At 42.0% G+C, this 21,407-nt stretch overlaps 1 protein-coding gene across 1 annotated transcript in view; it reads right to left on the bottom strand.

Moving 5' to 3' along the window:
- The window catches only part of FRMD4B (FERM domain containing 4B), a 208,699-nt gene that overhangs the window by 77,952 nt on the left and 109,340 nt on the right, over nucleotides 1-21,407 (bottom strand). Inside the window, exons 6-7 of the mRNA XM_023200208.2 lie at nucleotides 2,487-2,543; nucleotides 1,673-1,695 (exon numbers count right to left, since the gene is read on the bottom strand). Of these exons, the coding sequence (XP_023055976.1) occupies nucleotides 1,673-1,695; nucleotides 2,487-2,543 (80 nt within the window). The remainder of the gene's footprint in view (nucleotides 1-1,672; nucleotides 1,696-2,486; nucleotides 2,544-21,407) is intronic.

Genomic DNA, 21,407 nt, shown 5'->3' with positions numbered 1-21,407 from the left:
AGAGGCTGTCAGTCACAGGCTTGAAGGGCTAAGTGGGGAAGGTGGGTTAGCAATCCACAGATGATTCAGTGTGAGCTTTTGGGCCCTGAAACCCTCATTTACAAATTGACTTTAGCATCACCCCCCCACATGATTTCTTACCTAGGGTTGTTTTTTAAAAATCACCTCCATAAATGACTGTGTTCCTTGCATATCTGATATTCCCAGGAAACGTGGTTTTTCTGGGAAAGACAACAGTAGAGACACAGTAGCTTTTTTTTTTTTTTTTTTTTTGAGTCTCACTCCGTCACCCAGGCTGGAGTGCAGTGGTGCGATCTCTGCAACCTTCGCTTCCCAGATTCAAGCAATTCTCCTGCCTTAGCCTCCTGGGTGGCTGGGATTACAGGTGCCTGCCACCTTGCCCAGCTAATTTTTAAATTTGTAGTACAGACAGGGTTTCACCATGTTGGCCAGGCTGCTCTGGAACTCCTGGCCTCAAGTGATCCTCCCTCCTTGGCCTCCCAAAGTGCTGGGATTACAGGTGTGAGCCACCATGCCCAGCCTCAGGCGTGAGCCTTTAATGATACTAATGGTCTATAAACTACTTTATCCTCTCTTTTTTTTTTTAATCTCCTGCCCTTTTCTTTCCATTAAAAACAATTGGTGTTTGATTTTCATGATTTCTTCAAATTTCTTAACCTAGAAAAATGTAAATACACACACAGGGAGGGAGGGAGAGAGAGAGAAAGAGAGAGAAAGCACAAACCAGAACTGGTGGGAGATTGTGGTGAGGAATCACGGTGTTTTAAGTGGCACCCTTGAACATTCTACCAAAGCCGAATGGGCAGATGACAAGAGTGTTGGGAGTTTCTGAAGTGAAGTACAACTCTGTAACTGGAAGTTTTCAAGCTTGGAAGGCATTATCGTGTTAGTCCGTTAAGGGGCGCGTTATTCAAAGACTTGGCTGGGAATGAGTGCTAGGTGATCTGTAAATAATCTACGAGTAAACGTCTACCAGGAGTCGAACATTAACATCGTAGAGGCCGGGCTTTCAAAGGGGTCACTGGCCTACAAAGGGAAGCATTGCCTCCACCCTTTAACTGTTTCTACAGCTCCAACGATTGCACTAAAAGGACAGAATGGAGCAGGTAGAGGGTGAATTCAAATATAAACACTCTCTGTGGATGTGGCCAGTGAGGCAGTTAGAACCAGTGAGTGTCTCCGCAGCAACAATACAACTGTTAGGTCAAGTGTATGAAGGGTGAGGCCCCTCTGGGGCAGCTGCGAAAGAAAGCCCCTATTAATCCCCTAACTAAGCAGCTGATGGATTTAATCTTTTTGTGCATACATTATAACTCTTCGAATACAAGATTTTTTTTTTATCAGCATAAGCTATCAAAGCTTTTTATAGATTTCTTCATCTCACTAATTAACAGATGACAGAAAACAGAACTTTGGAGAGTTTCTGGTTACAATTCGCTGGCATTCTGGCTTGAAAAACTGTAAGAAAGCGTCATTCCCTGATTCATTCACAAAAAGAATAGGTCTTTATTTGAAGAGCGAAGAGATCTCAGTCTCCTGCCTCAGAGTTCTACTTTCCTTTGATTTTGTATCCATTGTTATTTAAAATAACAGCATAAAATGATTCTTTAGGGTTATTTTGCATAGTAATATCAGAAAAGAAAATCATTACCTGGTATAATCTCCCTTGGCTTCCTAAAAACAAACAAAAACAAATAGAGTTGATCAATATGTATTTTTGTTAAGCTAAATGAGTTTTATCTTGATTACTTCCCCTCTTAAAGTTCTTAAGTTTTGTTCTGAAGAGTGTTTCTCAGGACCGCTCTCCCTATAGCCATAAGAATTAGGCATTGATAAGAAAACGCTGACTGTCCTTTTAGGAATATTCCTCATTCTTAACAAAAGAAACATCTATATGTGAAAAAGCACAGATAATTATTTCTCACTGTACGTTTTTAAGATCACATGATAAATGCTTTTCATTCAAGTGGCACACTTTTTAGACTAGAGGAAGACCTTTTAAACCACAATACAGGTAAACAAACATATACTATTTGTTTTCCCTTTACTTTTTAAACCAGCATGGAAACAGACTAATGCCTTTAAGAACTAAAGGGCTCTTTTACTGGACCACAAGAAAATGTATACAAAAGTTACTAAATTTATATGAAAATTACAGCTGTTGTAACAACTGCTGCCTCCCAAATTCAAGTATCCCAGAGCTCTCTTCCAGGAATATGAGTTTAACTCTTTTCCTTCAGAGCAGGCTAAATTTCATTTTGCTTTGAGACTCACAATATCACATTGTAACTCATGTAAACTATTCTAAAGCAGAAGACGGTGGCTCACAGTTTTCATCAGCAAACAACGAACTGGCTTAAAAATCCAGCAGACACTGGCCCATGCAAAAGTTTCAGAGTTGCAGGCAGTTAACAAAAACGAGCAAACACAAGGGAGCTGCTAAGAGGCAGTTTGTCCAATCTTACCTGTAAAACAAACGCTGCTAACCTGAAGATGGTTTCGCTGTCTACTTCGATTTGCCCCTGTTGGTGGAAAAGGAAAGCATCATTGAACATGGGGCTATCCTAAGGTTGTAGCAAATGGCTCTGAAGTTGAGGAAGCTGTCACAGCTTGGCACCTCCAGTTTTCGATCAAATGCAGATCATACCATTGCAGGGGAAAGTGGGGGGTGTGGAGAGACTCATTGAGGGTTAAGGGGAAACCACTGTGTGTGTGTGTGTGTGTGTGTGTGTGTGTGTGCGTGTGTGTCTATTTTAAATAGCTCTGGTGAGGGATTATGTTTAGAGAGCAGTATTCAGGAAGAAATGGGAATGACTTTGAGGCTAAACATTCAGAACACTTGTAAATGAAAAATTGTTATCTCTGCAAGTTCATTTTTAAGCACCCTGCAGATTTTCCTGGATTCATTTGTTGAGTGTTTTCCTGGGATAATTATTTTTTCCCTTGTGTTATAGTACAGTTATTTCAGTATACACACAATGCAAATATTATTAAAAATATAAATTCACTTCTGTGTCAATGACACATTGTTGAGTTCATATTTGTACTATTATAGATAAAATGTGAGGCCTTAAAAACCAGTTACAGCAAATGCTTTGAAAACTAAAATTCTGTTGATTTATATTGAAGTTTGAGGAACTCTATCAGTTTTCCATTTTTTTTTTTTACATCATTCAAAACCCCAAAGAAAAATTGGAGCTCTGGGCCTTGGTAAAGAATGCCTTTTCAGGGTTTTGTACAGTGGCTCATGCCTGTAATCCCAGTACTTTGGGAGGCTGAGGGAGAAGGATCACTTGAGGCCAGGAGTTTGAGACCAGCTTGGGCAACATAGAGAGACCTCATCTCTACCAAAAAAAAAAAAAGCTTTTTCAGTAGCCCAGTAGGGCTGCATAGATATGTGCAGAAAGGGTATAGCTCTATCAATAACACTCATATGCACCTTTATATTTTTTAAATTGTGATGATACATGAAAAATTATTACTGAACCATATTATAACAATGAATGATATAGAGGGATCTTTATTTAAAAAAAAGTTTTCAGTGGTAATGTTAGCTTATAAGTTTTAACATATACAAAAACAATTCCATGTAACCCCATTATTGCCTAAGTCCTGTATAATTAGTACTTGAAAGGGCATAGTGTTTAAGAACATGGAATTCCTGGAAATTGCCCTGCATTCTTTCTTCCTCCCTTCCACCTCTTGAATCTGAGCTAGAGTGTTTCCTAGTTATACCAAGTGCATCAATGGGGAGATTAAGTCATTTTAAAGTAAATATACAATAGACAGATTCACAGAGGTAGTTATGCTCAGTGAGGATTTCTGAAAGGATTGTACTTTTCTCTCAGGTTTCCACGTGATTTGATGAGGGTTCTCAAAAAACAAACAATATTTTAAAACCCAGAAAATAAAATGAGCAAATAAAAACCCCAGGGTGTTACAATGCCAGCAGTGATCATTATTCATGTTTCCCTTATATTACAAGATGAAAACAAATTAATTTCATCCTCTAACACACAGGCTGCCCTTCTGAAACCTGAGACAGAGGGTCTGCTTCAGTTTTTTGCCTCAAAAGTTGACAGGCCCAGAGCCTTGGAATTCAAAGCTCGCCCATAATCTCTAGAAACAGATTACAAAATCAAAGGGAAGCCAGGTTGATTGTAGAAATCAACTGCTCTCCGCCTTTTAGGCAGGAGACGGTGCTTTTCCAATCTGGTGAAAGATGATGAGGTGGTTCATCCAACAGGTGAGGTGGGTGTTGATCAAGATTAAATTTTAGAAAGGCTACATTCCTTAGTTCAAAGAAAAAGAAACTCACGGCAAGGGAAGAGGGCTAACAGGAGAACTCAAAAACACCATTGGGTTTGAAATTAGGCAGGAACGCAAAGGTAAAGTCAAATGTGTCTTAGAATCTTAGAGAAGAAAAAATTAAGATGTTAAAAACACTAAAGATGAATAAAGTAAATTGAAAATTACTGCCAACTCCTCTGACATCCCACGATCCCCCTTTGCCTCATCAGAACCTTACACAAGTCACCTGAAAAATATTGCAGACACCAACTTTTCAATTTAGTAAATAGAAGTTCAGCAGACAGAAAAACCTACAGCAGATATTCTTAGGGAGGCAGCCAAATAATTTTCTACTTTAGAAGGGTTATGAAGTATTAAAAATGCTGAAATGAGGAACTGAGCAAGACAAGTACCAGGCTCAGACAGCTCCAGAAGAGTGGGGAGCAAATATCCAACTCACCTGTGGACTTTTCCACCTGCACAAGTGCCCCCCCCTCCCCACCCCCCAATACAGTTCTGGTGGAGGAGGGTGGCGGTACAGTGAAGGAGTGGGCTCTAGCAAAATCTTATTCCAGGAGAAGAGAATGCATGCTTTGGCAAAGGCCCATATTCTTTTAAAACCCTCAGCCCCTACCTCACCTTCCATTGAACAATCACTGTCCTGGAAATCCCAGGCAACAAATTTTGAGTCCTAATACTGACTGTCAACGCTCTTTGACTCATTCACAGAGTTTACTAAACAATACATCAATCAGGTGTAACATTATTTGCCTAGTTCTCTGCAATTTCATTTGGTGAAATTTAATTAAGACTTACAAAGAACTCCAGGATTTCAAGCCTGAAGTGTAAAAGCTGTTTTGGAAGTTCTGTCTGCCCAGGATGGAACATTTCTTTTACTCTCAACCATGGCAACAGAGATAACCTTATAGGTGCTGGGCAAGCCAACACTTGAGAGAAGGATCTCCTCAAAGAGAGAGGTAACAGGATCCTTCAGTGGGTTTCCATGACTGTCATGGATAAACAAAGAGAACCAGAGAAGTGAGTCAGATGATGTGGCTGAATGCACAAAGGTAATATGAACAGTATCAAGTCCTGGTGCCACACCCTCATGGCTAATTTAGCTGGATTATAAATTCAATCAGTAGGTCACTGGGTTCAGGTGCCACACAGGACATTTCATTTTTGTTCTTGGCTTCTTGGCTCAGTTGAACAAGACACCAGGCTAATGAGGTGATTATAGGTTTTGATTGCCAAGTAGGAGAACAGAATCAAAGACAGTTTTGGGGCTTGAAAGGGAAATTAGTGAAAATATGATTCCTATTTTTTTTTTTTTTTGCAGATGTTGAGAGGCAATGAGGATCAGGAAGATGAAGTGTAATGTCCAATCCCCTCAAACATGGTAACTCTGGACTCCCTGTCCAGTGCTCTTTCCGCTCTACCATGCACTAGTTAACTTTTTATGACTCCAGTGCAAATGTCTCATCAGGAATCCTCCAAAGGTATGTTATTGGTAAAAACTGGAAACAGGTGAGGCTGTGGAAAAATGAATCCAAATGCTACCTCCACTGTTGCTGGGACTGTATGTTATCAACACACACTCTCAAAGAAGAGTGGGAAAATATTTCTTAAGACTGGTTCTGCTCTTCCCATATGGATCAGTACTTCATGGAAACTTACCTGCACTACATCAATGAATATTAATACTGTGGTCACAAACACTTACGATTTAGACATACTTGAGAAACTACTGGGACACCTCAGGTTGTTTCCAAGCCTACTACTAATTATCTATTTTAAGTATAAGTCTTTAAAATTAACTTGTAGAGCACCAACAAATAAATGTAGAAGAAATGAAAAAGAAAGAAAATTACCATTGCACCTCTCCTAGTACTAATTCAGGCAATAATCTTCAATAAATAAAAACTACTGAAGTCTGGCTCGGTGGCTCACACACATAATCCCAGCACTTTGGGAGGCTGAGGTGGGGTCACTGCTTGAGCTCAGGAGTTTGAGATCAGCCTGGGTAGCATAGTGAAACCCTGCTCTACAAAATAGCAAAAATTAGCCAGGTGTGGTGGCTCGTGTCTATAATCCCACTACTAGGGAGGCTGAGGTGGGAGGATGGCTTGAGCCTGGGATGTCAAAGCTGCAGTGTGTCGTTATCATGCCACTGCACTTCAACCTGGGCAACAGAGCAAGACCCTGTCTCAAAAACAAAACAAAACAAAACAAAAAAACTCACAACTTTTTTTTTTTTTTTTTTTTTTTTTTAAGACAGAGTCTCATATTGTCGCCCAGGCTGGAGTGCAGTGGCACGATCTCGGCTCACCACAACCTCCGCCTCCCGGGTTCAAGCGATTCTCCTGCCTCAGCCTCCCAAGTAGCTGGGATTACAGGTGCCGGCTACCATGCCTGGCTAATTTTTGTATTTTTTAGTAGAGATGAGGTTTCACCATATTGGCCAGGCTGGTCTCAAACTCCTGACCTCAGGGGATCTACCTGCCTTGGCCTCCCAAAGTGCTGGGATTACAGGTGTAAGCCACTGCACCCAGCCAAAACCCACAACTTTTGAGTGAAAGTTTGATGAGAAAAAGGACAGGATATTTACATAATCACAAATAACTCTCCATAGATTACTTATTAATCACAAAAGGGAAAACAGTAACTCTTCCAAGGGGAAGCTGACACATACCATCTTAACGCTGTGATGAGATATTGCCCATAGTGGGGTAGATTAGCTTCATGAGCCTCCTGATCGTAAGGTATGCCTGGAGAAGGACACAACCCCACCTATCCTGTGAAACGAAAATGTTTCACACCTGGAAATTGGGGGTTGGGAAAGGTCTGATTTGTAGCATTAGTTGATGTCGGCAGTGTAAATACTCCCACCATGGCTGATTTCAAGCTACCAATATAACATCATAGAACGCAGAGTTGGAAAGAGATGTGAGAATTAGCTTTCATGAGATGATACAAGCTGGCTTCAGCACACCATGGTGTAGCATTCCTGTCAAAAATGCATTACTAGATCCAGTCACGAGGAACCATGAGACAGATCCAATCTGAGGGATATTCTATAAAACATCTGGCTTGTACTCTTCCAAAATGTCAATACGATGAATACGAAAAAAGAGGTTCCAACGTAAAGGAGACTGAAGAATCATGACAACTAAGTGCAGCATGCTATCCCAGATCAGGAGGAAATATTACAAGGACATTACTGGGACAACTGGACGGAATATTAGGCAATAAATAGTAGAGGTTCAATGTTAAATTTTCTGAATGTGATCACTGTAACAGGGTCATATAAGGGATGTCCTTGATCTTTTTTTCTTTTTTTTTTTTTGAGACGGAGTCTCACTCTGTCGCCCAGGATGGAGTGCAGTGGCACAATCTCGGGCTCATTACAACCTCTGCCTCCCGGGTCCAAGCGATTGTCCTGCCTCAGCCTCCCAAGTAGCTGGGGTTACAGGCACGTGCCACCACACCTGGCTAATTTTTTGTATTTTTAGTAGAGATGGGGTTTCACCATGTTAGCCAGGATGGTCTCGATCTCGTGACCTCATGATTCGCCCGCCTCGGTCTCCCAAAGTGCTGGGATTACAGGCATGAGCCACCGCACCCGGCCTAGGATGTCCATGATCTTAGGAAATATACAATGAAATATTTAGGGATAAACAGGTATGATGTCTGTAACTTACTCTCAAGTGGGTCAAAAAATTTACATATGAAAGGAGAAAGTGCAAATGGGGCCAAATGTTAAAAACTGGTAAATTTGGCTTGGCAGACACACTGACATCTTTTGGTACTATTCAACTCTTCTGTAAGTTTGAAATTGTTTCATAATAAAAGTTGGAAGCTAGGTCCAGTGAGTGATATGTGCCTGTAGTGCTAGCTACTCAGGAGGTGGAGTGGGGAGGATCACTTGAGCCCAGGAGTTCAAGGCTGCAGTGAGCTGTGATTGTGCCACTGCACTCCAGCTTGGGTGGCAGAGCAAGACCCCATCTCTTAAAAAAAAAAAAAGTTCACCAAAAGAAAAATATGGACATATATTCCTGGAGTAGTGGATATCTGTTTTGACTGGCAAGTATCCTTCTCTTTTTTTGAGCAGACAATTCCATTCTTTTGGATAATTACTTCTTTCCCTACTGGCTCTAGTAGAAACACATCATCATTTTTTGAGGAAGGATGGAACCTGCTCCAAGGACCCACTCAAGGATTTTCTGAATTAGACCAAAGGGAAGAAAGCTCCCTCTCTGTCTCTGTCTCTGGGGGCAAAGTTGGGAAGATGTGACCTAGAGGGAATCAGTGGCCACAGATGGAAGGGAGCTACTTGACATTGGTAGTCAACTGTATCCACTGCTGAGCAGGGCCAGACTTCAAAGCTTTCACAGTTTGAAAATAGACAAGAATGATACTCAAGCAGGGTGCTCTGGCTCACACCTGTAGTCCCAGCTACTCAGAAGACTGAGGTGGGAGGATCGCTTGAGCCAAGGAGTTCGAGACTGCTGTGAGCTGTGATTGCACCACTGTACTGCAGCCTGGGTGACACAGTGAGACCTGTCCTTAAAAAAAAATAAAAGGTTGGGGGTTAGGGGGACTATTTGGATGCTGTCTTGGATGTTCTCACTTTGATTTACTGCCAAGCCAACAAACAGTGCAAAGAACAGATGTGATAAGGACACAAATGTGTGAGTGCATGTAGCTGCCTGGAGTTTAACTCACATCTCATTTCTCCTGAGGACAGATCTACATGGAGGGAGGAATATGCTGGGTCAGAGAAATCCACACTGTTTTTGTTTGTTTGTTTGTTTGTTTGTTTTTGAGATGGAGTCTCACTCTGTCTCCTAGGCTGGAGTATAATTTCAGCTCACTGCAACCTCCACCACCCAGGTTCAAGTGATCCTCTCTCTTCAGCCTCCTGAGTAACTGGGATTACAAGCACATGCTATCACGCCCAGCTAATTTTTGTATTTTTAGTAGAGATGGGGTTTCACCATGTTGGCCAGGCTGGTCTCAAACTCCTGACTTTAAGTGATTCGCCTGCCTTGGCCTCCCAAAGTGCTGGGATTACAGACGTGAGCCGTGGCGCCTGGCGACCCACACTGGTTTTTATACAATTAGGCTGGTGGTGGAGGGGCCATGCCAACACTGAAGACCTGCTACTATCCTATAAGGCGATTCTTCCTAAGCCATAGAAACATATTCCTCTGTGCTAATGCCTATATGCCCCCTAGAAAGCCAGGCCATAGCTGCTACATTTGCACCCCACTCCTACTCACATCCTTTGGGTGCACTATTTTCTCCTGTTTTGTCCAAACTAGTCGTTAGAGGTAATCTTTATGGAGGATGGTCTCAGTGATATAATGCCCATTCATCCTTCTAGATCAGGGTTTTGCAACCTCAGCACAACTGATATTTTGAGTGAGAGAATTCTTTATTGTGAGGCTGCTCTGTGCACTATAGGGTGCTAGGCAGCATCCCTGGCCTCTACTCACTAGGTGCCAATAGCAGCCTACCCCTAGCTGTGACAACTAAAAACATCTGTAGACATTGCCAGATGTCCTCAGAATGGCCCCTAGTTAAGAACCACTTCTCTAGATTCTCTAAGTTTTCTTCTTGGGTTAGGCTAGAGTAATCAGAAACCTACATAAAGCATAAGGGCTCATCCAGGTAAAATTGTCTTTTGGCATTACTCCACTGGCTTATGTTGAAAAACAATATAAGTAACAACCCTCAGAGCTCATTATTTTAGTACCTCCAATGTGTTGTTGAGAACACTGTTTATTATACAATATGATATCCCACTGGGAGGACCCATGGGAGAAGTTTCTGATTTTCCATTTCAGTATTGACTGTGCCCCTTCTGAGCAGCTCCTTTCTTTTTACCTTAATGACCACTCTGAGTTATGTAAGTGATTGTAACTCCCTCTTTACTTTGGCTCTTAAGAGAAGTTGAATTATAAATTTGTGGGCTAAATGCTTTATACTAACCATGCTAAATGTTTTATACTAACCTTAATCTTGGCAGCATCTCATTATTTCTACCTTTATTTTCTTACTTATAAATAACCCTAATTTCATCACTTACTATATTTCAGTAGGTTTAGGATTGGCTTTTTTTTTCTTCTTCTTCTTCTTGAGACAGAGTCTCTGTCTGTCGCCCAGGCTGGAATGCAGTGGTACTATCCCGGCTCACGGCAGTCTTGACCTCCCAGGCTCAAGCAATTCTCCCACCTCAGTCTCCTGAGTAGCCAGGACTACAGGTGTGTATCACCATGCGTGGCTAATTTTTGTTTTTGTTTTTGAAATGGAGTCTCACTCTGTCACCCAGGCTGGAGTGCAATGGTGCGATCTCAGCTCACTGCAGCCTCTGCCTCCTGGGTTCAAGCAATTCTCCTGCCTCAGCCTCCCTAATAACTGGGACTATAGGTGCGTGCCACCATGCCAGGCTATTTTTTTTTTTTTTTTTGTATTTTTAGTAGAGACAGGGTTTTGCTATGTTGGCCACGCTGGTCTCAAACTCCTGACCTCAAGTGATCTGCCCGCCTCAGCCTCCCAAAGTGCTGGGATTACAGGTGTGAGCCATTGTGCCTGGCCATAATTTTTGTATTTTTTATAGAGATGGGGTTTTGCCATGTTGCCCAGGTTGGTCTTGAACTCCTGGGCTCAAGCAATCCTTCTCCCTCAGCTTCCCAAAGTGCTGGGGTTATAGGCGTGAGCCACTGCGCCCAGCCAGTACATTCAGTATTTAATTTTTTTTTTTTTTTTTTTTTTTTTGAGACGGAATCTCGCTCTGTCCCCTTAGGCTGTAGTGCAGTGGCCGGATCTCAGCTCACTGCAAGCTCCGCCTCCCGGGTTCACGCCATTCTCCTGCCTCAGCCTCCCAAGTAGCTGGGACTACAGGCGCCCGCCACCTCGCCCGGCTAGTTTTTTGTATTTTTTTTTAGTAGAGATGGGGTTTTACCAGGTTAGCCAGGATGGTCTCGATCTCCTGACCTCGTGATCCACCGGTCTCGGCCTCCCAAAGTGCTGGGATTACAGGCTTGAGCCACCACGCCCGGCCCAATTTTTTTTTGTTGTTGTTGAGGTACATACAGTAAAATGCACATGTCTCAGTGTACAGCTCAATACATTTTGACATGCGTTTGTTACTCATGTAATCATCTTCCAGAACAAGATAGCAAAATCAAATATTTTCACTAATTTTTTCATGTTAGGGAAATGTATATATTTCTTTTCTTTTTTTTTTTTTTTTTTTTGAGACAGAGTCTCGCTCTGTTGCCCAGCTGGAATGCAGTGTCACTATCTCCGCTCACTGCAAGCTACACCTCCCAGGTTCACGCCATTCTCCTGCCTCAGTCTCCTGAGTAGCTGGGACTACAGGCGCCCGCCACCACGCCTAGCTAATTTTTTGTATTTTTAGTAGAGATGGGGTGTCACTGTGTTAGCCAGGATGGTCTCGATCTCTTGACCTCGTGATCCGCCCTCCTCGGTCTCCCAAAGTGCTGGGATTACAGGAGTGAGCCACCGCGCCCGGCCAGGGAAATGTATATATTTCTATAAACCATATTAAATCAATACAATTATTTTGCTAGTTAAAAAAATGTAAAATAATCCTGAAAAACAATTTCAATTTGCAATTTTTTTTTCAATATCATCTTTACTGGTTTGAGCAATTTTAAAATTACCAACCAATTTGAGTATTTTCCTTGCAAATGCATATTATTTGCTATTACCCATATGTGAAATGAGCCTTTGTTTACTTACCCATTTGAGAACCTATGTTTGATCTGAGTTGTGTATACATTACTAATATTATTAACCCTTTGTCTTATCTACTAGGTACAAATTGTGTCCTTCAATCTGTTCTCCTTTGACATGCCCTTCTCCTAGACTGTGAAGTCTGATTGAACTGCGACCTATCGCCCCACTGGAAGAATCATGGCGCCATGAGCAAGTTATTTTTTCCGAAACTCAGCTCCTCATCAGCAAAATGGAAGATAATATTATTAACTTTACTAAGTCATTTGAAGCAGCAGTCCCCAGCCTTTTTGGCACCAGGGACCAGTTTTGTGGAAGGCAATTTTCCCACAGACCAGGGTTGGGGGATGGTTTGGGGATAATTCAAGCGCATTACATTTACTGTACTCTTTATTTCCGTTATGATTACATTGTAATATATAATGAAATAATTATACAATTCACCATAATTATAATCAGTGGGAGCCCTGAGCTTGTTTTCCTGCAACTAGACCGTCCCACCTGGGGGTGATGGGAGACAGTGACGGATCATCTGGCATTAGATTCTCATAAGGAGCATGCAACCTAGATTCCTTGCATGTGCAGTTCACAACGGGGTTCATGCTCCTATTAGAATCTCATGCTGCAGCTGATCTGACAGAAGGCAGAGCTCACTCAGGCAGTGATGCGAGTGATTGGGAGCGGCTGTAAACATAGATGAAGCTTCGCTCACTCACCTACCCGCTGCTCATCTCCTGCTGTGTGGCCCAGTTCCTAACAGGCCATGGACTGGTAGCAGCCTGTGCCCAGGGATTGGGGACCCCTGGTTTAAGAGCATTCAATAAAGGATGAATGTAAAGCATTTGTCACAAAGCCTAGCATCCAATGTTAGGCTTTGTTATTCTCCACACTAATGGTTGTTAATGTTATTGTTATTCTCCACACTAATGGTTGCCATGTTGCTTCTTAAATTCATATAATTATATCTATTTTTAGATTCTCTCCTTTGCTCTGGGTGACTGTTCAAGTTTTATATAGTTCCATAACATTTAATCACTGTTCATTACAATATGTGTCAATATCTGATAGGATAAATGCTTTAATTTTCCATGTGAATCTTTGACATTCTCTTATTTTCAAAGAAATTTTAAATTAATCTTGTCAAGTTTAAAAAAAGAAATAATTTGTCTTTCTCTTTGCAACCATAGCACATTTCTATTGAAATAACTTTATTTTTTATTTGTTTTAGAAATGAGGTCACCCAGGCTAAAGTGGAGTGGTACAATCACTGCTTACTGTAACATCAAACTCATGTGCTCAAGAGATCCTTTGGCCTCAGCCTCCTGAGTAGCTGGGACTACAGGCACGGGTCACCATGCCCGGCTAATGAAATCGCTTTATTGTGATCATAAAGTTTTGTAATATACCTACAAATATCACACACATTCTATGTGAGGATTACTATTTAGTATTTTACATTTTGCTATCCACATTTAGCAAACGCTTTTTTTTCATCTATTATCTGATTATTATCATGCAGGATTATTACTACTTTTAGTGTATTTAACTTGTAATTAATGTCTCACTGAAGCTAATAATGTTAACAAGTTTTAACTAATTTATTTCCATTTTCTAGGCTTACAGTAAAATTGTCTCCAAATAATATTTTCATATAGTTCTTTGCAATGTGCATGGTATATCTGGTTGCATTACATGAAACAGACGTTATGTCTTACTGCATACCTCTCATACATGGCTGGTGGACTATAAGTTGGTATTGTTTTTGTTTTCTTTGAAAGCAGACATTTTTAAATTTTCATTTTATTTATTTATTTATTTGAGACGGAGTCTCCCTCTGTTGCCCAGGCTGGAGTGCAGTGGCACAATCTTGGCTCACCACACCTCTGCCTCCTGGGATCAAGCAACTCTCCTGCCTCACCTCCTGAATAGCTGGGACTACAGGCGTGTGCCACCATGCCCGGCTAATTTTTGTATTTTAAGTAAAGACGGGGGTTTCACTATGTTGGCCAGGCTGGTCTCGAACTCTTGACCTTTTGATCAGCCCGCCTCGGCTTCCCAAAGTGCTGGGATTACAGGCATGAGCCACCGCACCTGCCCTATTTTTATTTTTTTAAAACAGAGTCTGACTCTGTCACCCAGGCTGGAGTGCAGTGGTGCAATACTGGCTCACTGCAATCTCTGCCTCCCGGGTTCAAGCGATTTTCATGCCTCAGCGTCTTGAGCAGCTGGGATTTCAGGTGCCCGCCACCATGCCCAGCTAATTTTTGTATTTTTAGTAGAGATGGGGTTTCACCATGTTGGCTAGGCTAGTCTTGAACTCCTGGCCTCAAGTGATTCACCCACCTTGGCCTCCCAAAATGCTAGGATTACAGGCATGAACCACCACGCCTGGCTTATAAGTTAGTTTGGATCGACTATTTGATAGAGTCTACTAAAGCTTAACATACATATACACTGTGGCTCAGCAATTTTCTCCTAAGTGTACACCTAGCAGACATGTTTACATATGTCCACGCAAAGACAGGCACTATGATCTTTAAGGCAGTGCTATTTGTAATAATCAAATACTGCAAGGTACACAAATGTCTATTTTATTTATTTATTTAATTATTTATTTAGAGACGGAGTTTTGCACTTGTTGTCCAGGCTGGAGTGCAATGGCATGATCTCAGCTCACCACAACCTCCACCTCCCTGGTTCAAGCGATTCTCCTGCCTCACCCTCCCTAGTAGCTGGGATTACAGGCATGTGCAACTGCGCCTGGCTAATTTTGTATTTTTAGTAGAGCCGGGGTTTCTCCGTGTTGGTGAGGCTGGTCTCAAACTCCTGACCTCAGGTGATCCGCCCGCCTCAGCCTCCCAAAGTGCTGGGATTATAGGTGTGAACCACCGCGCCTGGTCCACAAATGCCTGTTAATAAGTAAATTAAGCCTGGTATATCCATACTATATACTACTATTCAGCAGTGAAAATAAACAAGCTGGGCACAGCTACATACGAGAATACGGATGAATCTCAATAACATAATTTGAGTAAAAACAGCTAGACGACAAAAGAATACATACTGTTTGACCCCTGTCATACAAAATTCAAAGTCAGCCACAACTACGAAATGCTGTTAAAAGCAATAGTAGGCCGGGTGTGGTGGATCACGCCTGATCACCTGAAGTCAGGAGTTCGAGACCAGCCTGACCAAAATGGTGAAACTCCGTCTCTACTAAAAATAAAAAAATTAGCCAGGCGTGGTGGCAGACAGCTGTAGTCCCAGCTACTCAGGAGGCTGAGACAGGAGAATTGCTTGAACCCAGGAGGTGGAGGTTGCAGTGAGCCGAGATCATGCCACTGCACTCCAACCTGGGCGACAGAGCGAGACTCCGTTTCAAATAAATAAAAAAAATAAAAAAGCAGTGGTAGCAGACAGAATAAGAACTAGAAGAGAAAATGTGAGGGGCTTCTCGAGTGCCAGTAATCTTCTGTTTCCTTGATGTTGATGCTAGTTATATGCACTTTTTTTTTTTTTTTTTTTTAGACAGGGTCTTTTTCTGTCACCCAGGCTGGAGTGCAGTGGTACTATCATGGCTCACTGCATCTTTGAACTCCTGGGCTTAAGTGATCTTCCCACCTTAGCCTTCCAAATAGCTGGGACTAAAGTTGTGTGCCACCATGCCTGGCTAATTTTTCATTTTTATGTTTTGTAGAGACAGGATCTTGTTATGTTGCCCAGGCTGGTCTTGAACTCCTGGGCTTAAGCAATTCACCCGCCTTGGCCTCCCAAAGTGCTAAGATTGCAGACATGAGCCACTGTACCCAGCTTACATGCACTTTTCAATATGTATTTTATTCTTTAATACAAAGTTAAGAAACAACTCCTCATCTTACATGTATCCTTTTCCATCTGACTGAATGGCAACCCCATTCCTTTTTTTTTTTTTTTTTTTGAGACAGTCTCCCTCTGTTGCCCAGGCTGCAGTGCAGTGGCGTGATCTTGGCTCACTGCAACCTCTGCCTCCTAGGTTCAAATGATTCTCATGTCTCAGCCTCCTGAGTACCTGGGATTACAGCACACCCCACCACACCCTGCTAATTTGTTTGTTTGTTTGTTTGTTTGTTTGTTTGTTTGTTTGTTTTTTTGAGACACAGTCTCACTGTGTCGCCCAGGCTGGAGTGCAGTGGCGCGATCTCGGCTTGCTGCAAGCTCCGCCTCCCAGGTTCACGCCATTCTCCTGCTTCAGCCTCCCGAGTAGCTGGGACTACAGGCACCTGCCACTACACCCAGCTAATTTTGTTTTTGTATTTTTAGTAAAAACGGGGTTTCACCGTGTTAGCCAGGATAGTCTTGATCTCCTGACCTCGTGATCCGCCCATCTCAGCCTCCCAAAGTGCTGGGATTATAGGCGTGAGCCACCACGCCCGGCCTAATTTTTGTATTTTTAGAGACGGGGTTTTGCCATGTTGGCCAGGCTGGTCTCGAACTCCTGGCCTCAAGTGATCTGCCCACCTCAGCCTCCCAAAGTGGCAACCCCATTCTTAATCGCTTAGATCCAAGACCTCCATTGGCATTACTGGACACAGAGTTGGGCAGTGAGCAATCTGCACAACTATATTTGGTGACGCTATTTACATCTCCTAATATATTATACATATTATTTATTTTCTTTAGTGTCTGATGCCCTACCTGATGTCACCCGGGCCTAGTAGGTATAGTTCTTAAGGGCATGAATTATTATCTGTTTTTGCCACAGTTGTAGCTCCAGAAGCTAGAACACTCCCTGGCACACAGCAGGTGTTCAATATTTGTAGAATAGCAACTGAAAGAGTAATGAAGTAAAAAGTTGGTGGGAGTATTTATATCTTTCTTTTTAAAAAGGGAATGCTTCTTGTGTTTCTTGATTCACTATAGATTTGATTTGCCCTGATTTTCAGTTCAGAGTAAGGGACCCCAGGTTTTTGAACTGTGAGGACGTAGCCCAGGTTTCACCATCTATGAGAACTGTAAGCACAGTACCTAGACAGCAATTCTAGATATGCAAGTTTATGACACCACACACAAAGAGGTGTTAGATGTCAAAACATCATTTACTCTTCTGGATTTATTTTCTACAAAAGTAGCAGGAAAATAAATAATATCTATGTAATACTTCAAGGAGTTTTGAGGACAAACAAAAACGAAACATAAAGATGCTTTGAAAAAGTAAAAAGCATTACAAAAAAACAAACAAATACAGGTATTTTGGTGGGTGTATATCACAGTTTCAAAGACATGAGCATTATGACCAAAGTATCTGGGCAGACGGCTTCTCAGAAACTTGATCACAATGAAGATAGGAACAAACGGAGAGACAGAAAGTTTGTCACATGTGAATTAATGCTTAGCCGTGGGAGGATAATACAAATATACAGATATGAAAATGAGAAAGGAGAGAAAACTAGCCAGACCATACTTTCCCCAGGTACCAGCCCAGGTATGGTTTGTGCAGTGTCATAAAATAAAGAAGTGAGGCCAGGCATAGTGGTTCATGCCTGTAAACCCAGCACTTTGGGAGGCCTAAGCAGGAGGATTGCTTGAGCACAGTAGTTCTAGACCAGCCTGGGCAACATAGTGAGACCCTCTTGCTAAAAAAAAAAAAAAAATTAAAATTAAAAAATCCAGACTTGATGGCATGCACCTGTAGTCCCAGCTACTCGGGAGGCTGATGAGAGAGAATCATTTGAGCCTGGGAAGTTGAGGCTACAGTGAGCTGTGATTGCACCACTGCACTCCAACCTGGGTGACAGAGTGAGACCTTGTCTCAAAAAAAAAAAAAAAAGCTTAAAAGTGATGAGGACAAGCCATAAGAACACAGGATCTGACTTAAAGAGGATTCTGTTGGGCAAAGTGGGAGCATCAAAATGAATGACAGAGAGGAATTTTTTTTTTTTTTTTTTTTTTTTTTTTTTTTGAGGTGGAGCAGCCTTTCGCCCAGGCTGGAGTGCAGTGGCACAATCTTGGCTCACTGCAACCTCTGCCTCCCAGGTTCACATGATTCTGCTGGCTCAGCCTCCCAAGCAGCTGGGATTACAGGCACCTGCCACCACGCCTGGCTAATTTTTGTATTTTTAGTAGAGACGGGGTTTTGCCACATTGGCCAGGCTGGTCTCGAACTCCTGACCTCAGGTGATCCACTTACCTCGGCCTCCCAAAGTGCTGGGATTACAGGCATGAGCCACCGTGCCTGGCCTGAAAAATATTTTTAAAAAATAAAGGTGGAGAAGAAGGAAAAATTATTCTTTACATATGAATGCTAACTAAGAAATGTTGAAGGTGATTCAATTAGAAACTTACCTTTTGCAATGACCATAGTACTAACTGACTTAGGCAAAATCACCACTGGAGGCTAAGATCATTGGGTCAAAGACTGTTAAGAAACAGGATTGGTAGGCCGGGCGTGGTGGCTCATGCCTGTAATCCCAGCACTTTGGGAGGCTGAGGCGGGCGGATCACGAGGTCAGGAGATCGAGACCATCCTGGCTAACACAGTGAAACCCCGTCTCTACTGCAACTATAAAAAATTAGCCGGGCGTGCTGGCGGGCGCATGTAGTCCCAGCTACTCGGGAGGCTGAGGCAGGAGAATGGCATGAACCCAGGAGGTGGAGTTTGCAGTGAGCCGAGATCATGCCACTGCACTCCAGCCTGGGAGACAGCGAGACTCTGTCAAAAAAAAAAAAAAAAAAAAAAAAGAAAAAAAGAAAGAAACAGGATGGTCAAGTAGCCTCAAAATGTCGATTCGAGAAAACTTAATTACAAAGGAAAAGGTGACTTCAGAATAACCTAGCAGATACCACCTTAACTCAAACAAGGCAGACTGACATCGCATACCTCTTTGTGAGATGCAACTGAGACCATTTCATCATCTATAGAGTGTTCCTGCCATGAGAAAATTATTAGACTAGTGATTCTCAAACTTTGGTGTATTGCAGATACCTGGAGAACTAATAAAGAATACAGAGCCCCAGGCCCATCAAAGTATTAATAGGACAGAAAGAGACAGGACAGGGTGTAGGTCTCCGTGTTTTCAACAAGTTCCCAGAAGTTTCTGCTTCAAGTCCAACATGACGTGTGTTTGGAACCAGTGAGTTAGAGAAATCCATATTTCACAAATTGAGAGATCTTCTGCAAGACAGCTGCCCTATACTCTTCAGAAATACCAGTGTAATAAAAGCCAAAGGAAGACTGGCCTGTTCCTGATTATAAAGGGGACTTTAGAATTATGCCCACTAAATGCAATGTGTGACCCTGAATTGGCTCCGGGACCAGAAAAGGGTGGGAAAGACTAGAAATAACATTAGCTATCAGAGCAATTTGAATAAAGACTGTATATTAAACACAATTGGTGAACTATGGTTATTAATTTCATAAAACTCTAACCTCCACATGAGCAGAGATATCTTTAACTCACCACTGCACACCCAGCATCTATATAGTGCCTAGCACATAGAAAATATTTAATACATATATATATATGTGTGTGTATATATATATGTGTGTGTGTATATATATACTCCCGGGTTCAAGCGATTCTTGTGCCTCAGCCTCCTAGGTAGCTGGAATTACTGGCATGCACCACCACACCTGGCTAATTTTTGTACTTTTAGTAGAGATGGGGTTTCATCATGTTGGTCAGGCTGGTCTCACACTTGTGGTCTCAAGTGATCCTCCTGCCTTGGCCTCCCAAAGTGCTGGGATTACAGGCGTGAGCCACTGTGCCTGGCCGCCTAATACATATTTTTAAGTGAATTAATCTATACCTTTTAAAAAACTAAACCTTTTGATGACAATGTTCTACCAGAAGATGCTGCAAAACATATCATCAGGACTATGAGCTTTCCTCCCAATTCTTATTTTTACTTTTCTCCTATTCTGCAGTCTTGAGGCTCTACTTCATTCCCACTAAGCCCAGGAAGAATGAGACTGTCACAAGGTCAAATACGAGAGACTGGCTCCACCGTTCTGCCAATATCTGAATCCTTCTTACAAACTTTTGTGCCAACACATTTTCAAAGCGAAGGAGTGAGTGTTTATGAGACTGCCCTGGAAATGAGAGGTGTGGTGATCTATGGCTAAATTGTTAGGCGATGCAAGACAGGCAGGCAGCCTAAATAGGTCAGGCTCTGCCAATAGGCATGGAGGTTCCAGGGCACCCACATCTAATACATATACAGGGAGACAATTGGAGAACAGATGAATAACCAGTATTAAACAAACACTTCGAACCAAGCTCTCAACTTCTGTACTTACCCTTCCACATTGTAAGATTACATACCCAGCAGACTTTAATTACAGCATTCTAATTGCTTAAACGCACCCTGGCACCAATGTACAATGACAATTTGAATTAGTAGCAGCAGGGCGTTCTGATGGAAAACTATTTTTTCTCTATTTAGAAAAAAGAAAAAATGCAAGGTGCTTACAAGATAATCAATGATTTTAGAGGAAGAAAGGATGAATCAGGAGGAAGAAAATTATGGTCATGAAGTTAAAATTAAGCCTTTGACTAAAGAAGGCCTGGTAAAGTAGGTATCCTATCTGGCTGTTTTGCATGAATAAATATGTAGAGATACTTTTATTTTCAGGATTATATCATCCATCTAATTGAACTGCTCATTTATTACTATTTTTTTTCTTTCTTTTTTTTTTTTTTTTTTTGAGAGGGACAGCCTTTTGCCCAGGCTGGAGTGCGGTGGCAACCTTTGCCTCCCAGGTTCACGTGATTCGCCTGCCTCAGCCTCCCAAGCAGCTGGGATTACAGGCACCTGCAACCACGCCTGGCTAATTTTTGTATTTTTAGTAGAGGTGGGGTTTACCCATCTCTAGGGTAATACCATGTTTAAAATATTTTCACCAACATTCTTCTTTTATGTTATAGGGTCAAAACAAACAAACAAACAAAAAAACAATTCTCCTGCCTCCCGGGTTCAAGCAATTCTCCTGCCTCAGCCTCGTGAGTAGCTGGGATTACAGGCATCCACCACCACACCCAGCTAATTTTTGTATTTTTAGGAGAGATGAGGTTTCTCCATGTTGGTCAGGTTGGTCTTGAACTCCTGACCTCAGGTGACTCACCCGCCTCGACCTCCAAAGTGTTGGGATTACAGGCGTGAGCCACCGTGCCTGGTAGATGAGAACATTTTATAACATAGTCCTCTTGGGAATTTTAGAATAATATCATCAATAACTACAAAAACAAGAAACATTTATTAAGTGCTTATTATCTGTTCCAAGAGCTTTGGATATATATTAATTCATGAGTCCTGTGAGAAGGTAATGTTATCACCCTCCCGCTTCACAGGTGGGG

This window comes from Piliocolobus tephrosceles, chromosome 2 (genome assembly GCF_002776525.5).
Source record: "Piliocolobus tephrosceles isolate RC106 chromosome 2, ASM277652v3, whole genome shotgun sequence".
Lineage (NCBI taxonomy): Eukaryota > Metazoa > Chordata > Mammalia > Primates > Cercopithecidae > Piliocolobus > Piliocolobus tephrosceles.
Note: the sequence above shows the minus strand (reverse complement) of the source record. Positions and strands in the feature narration are given on the sequence as shown.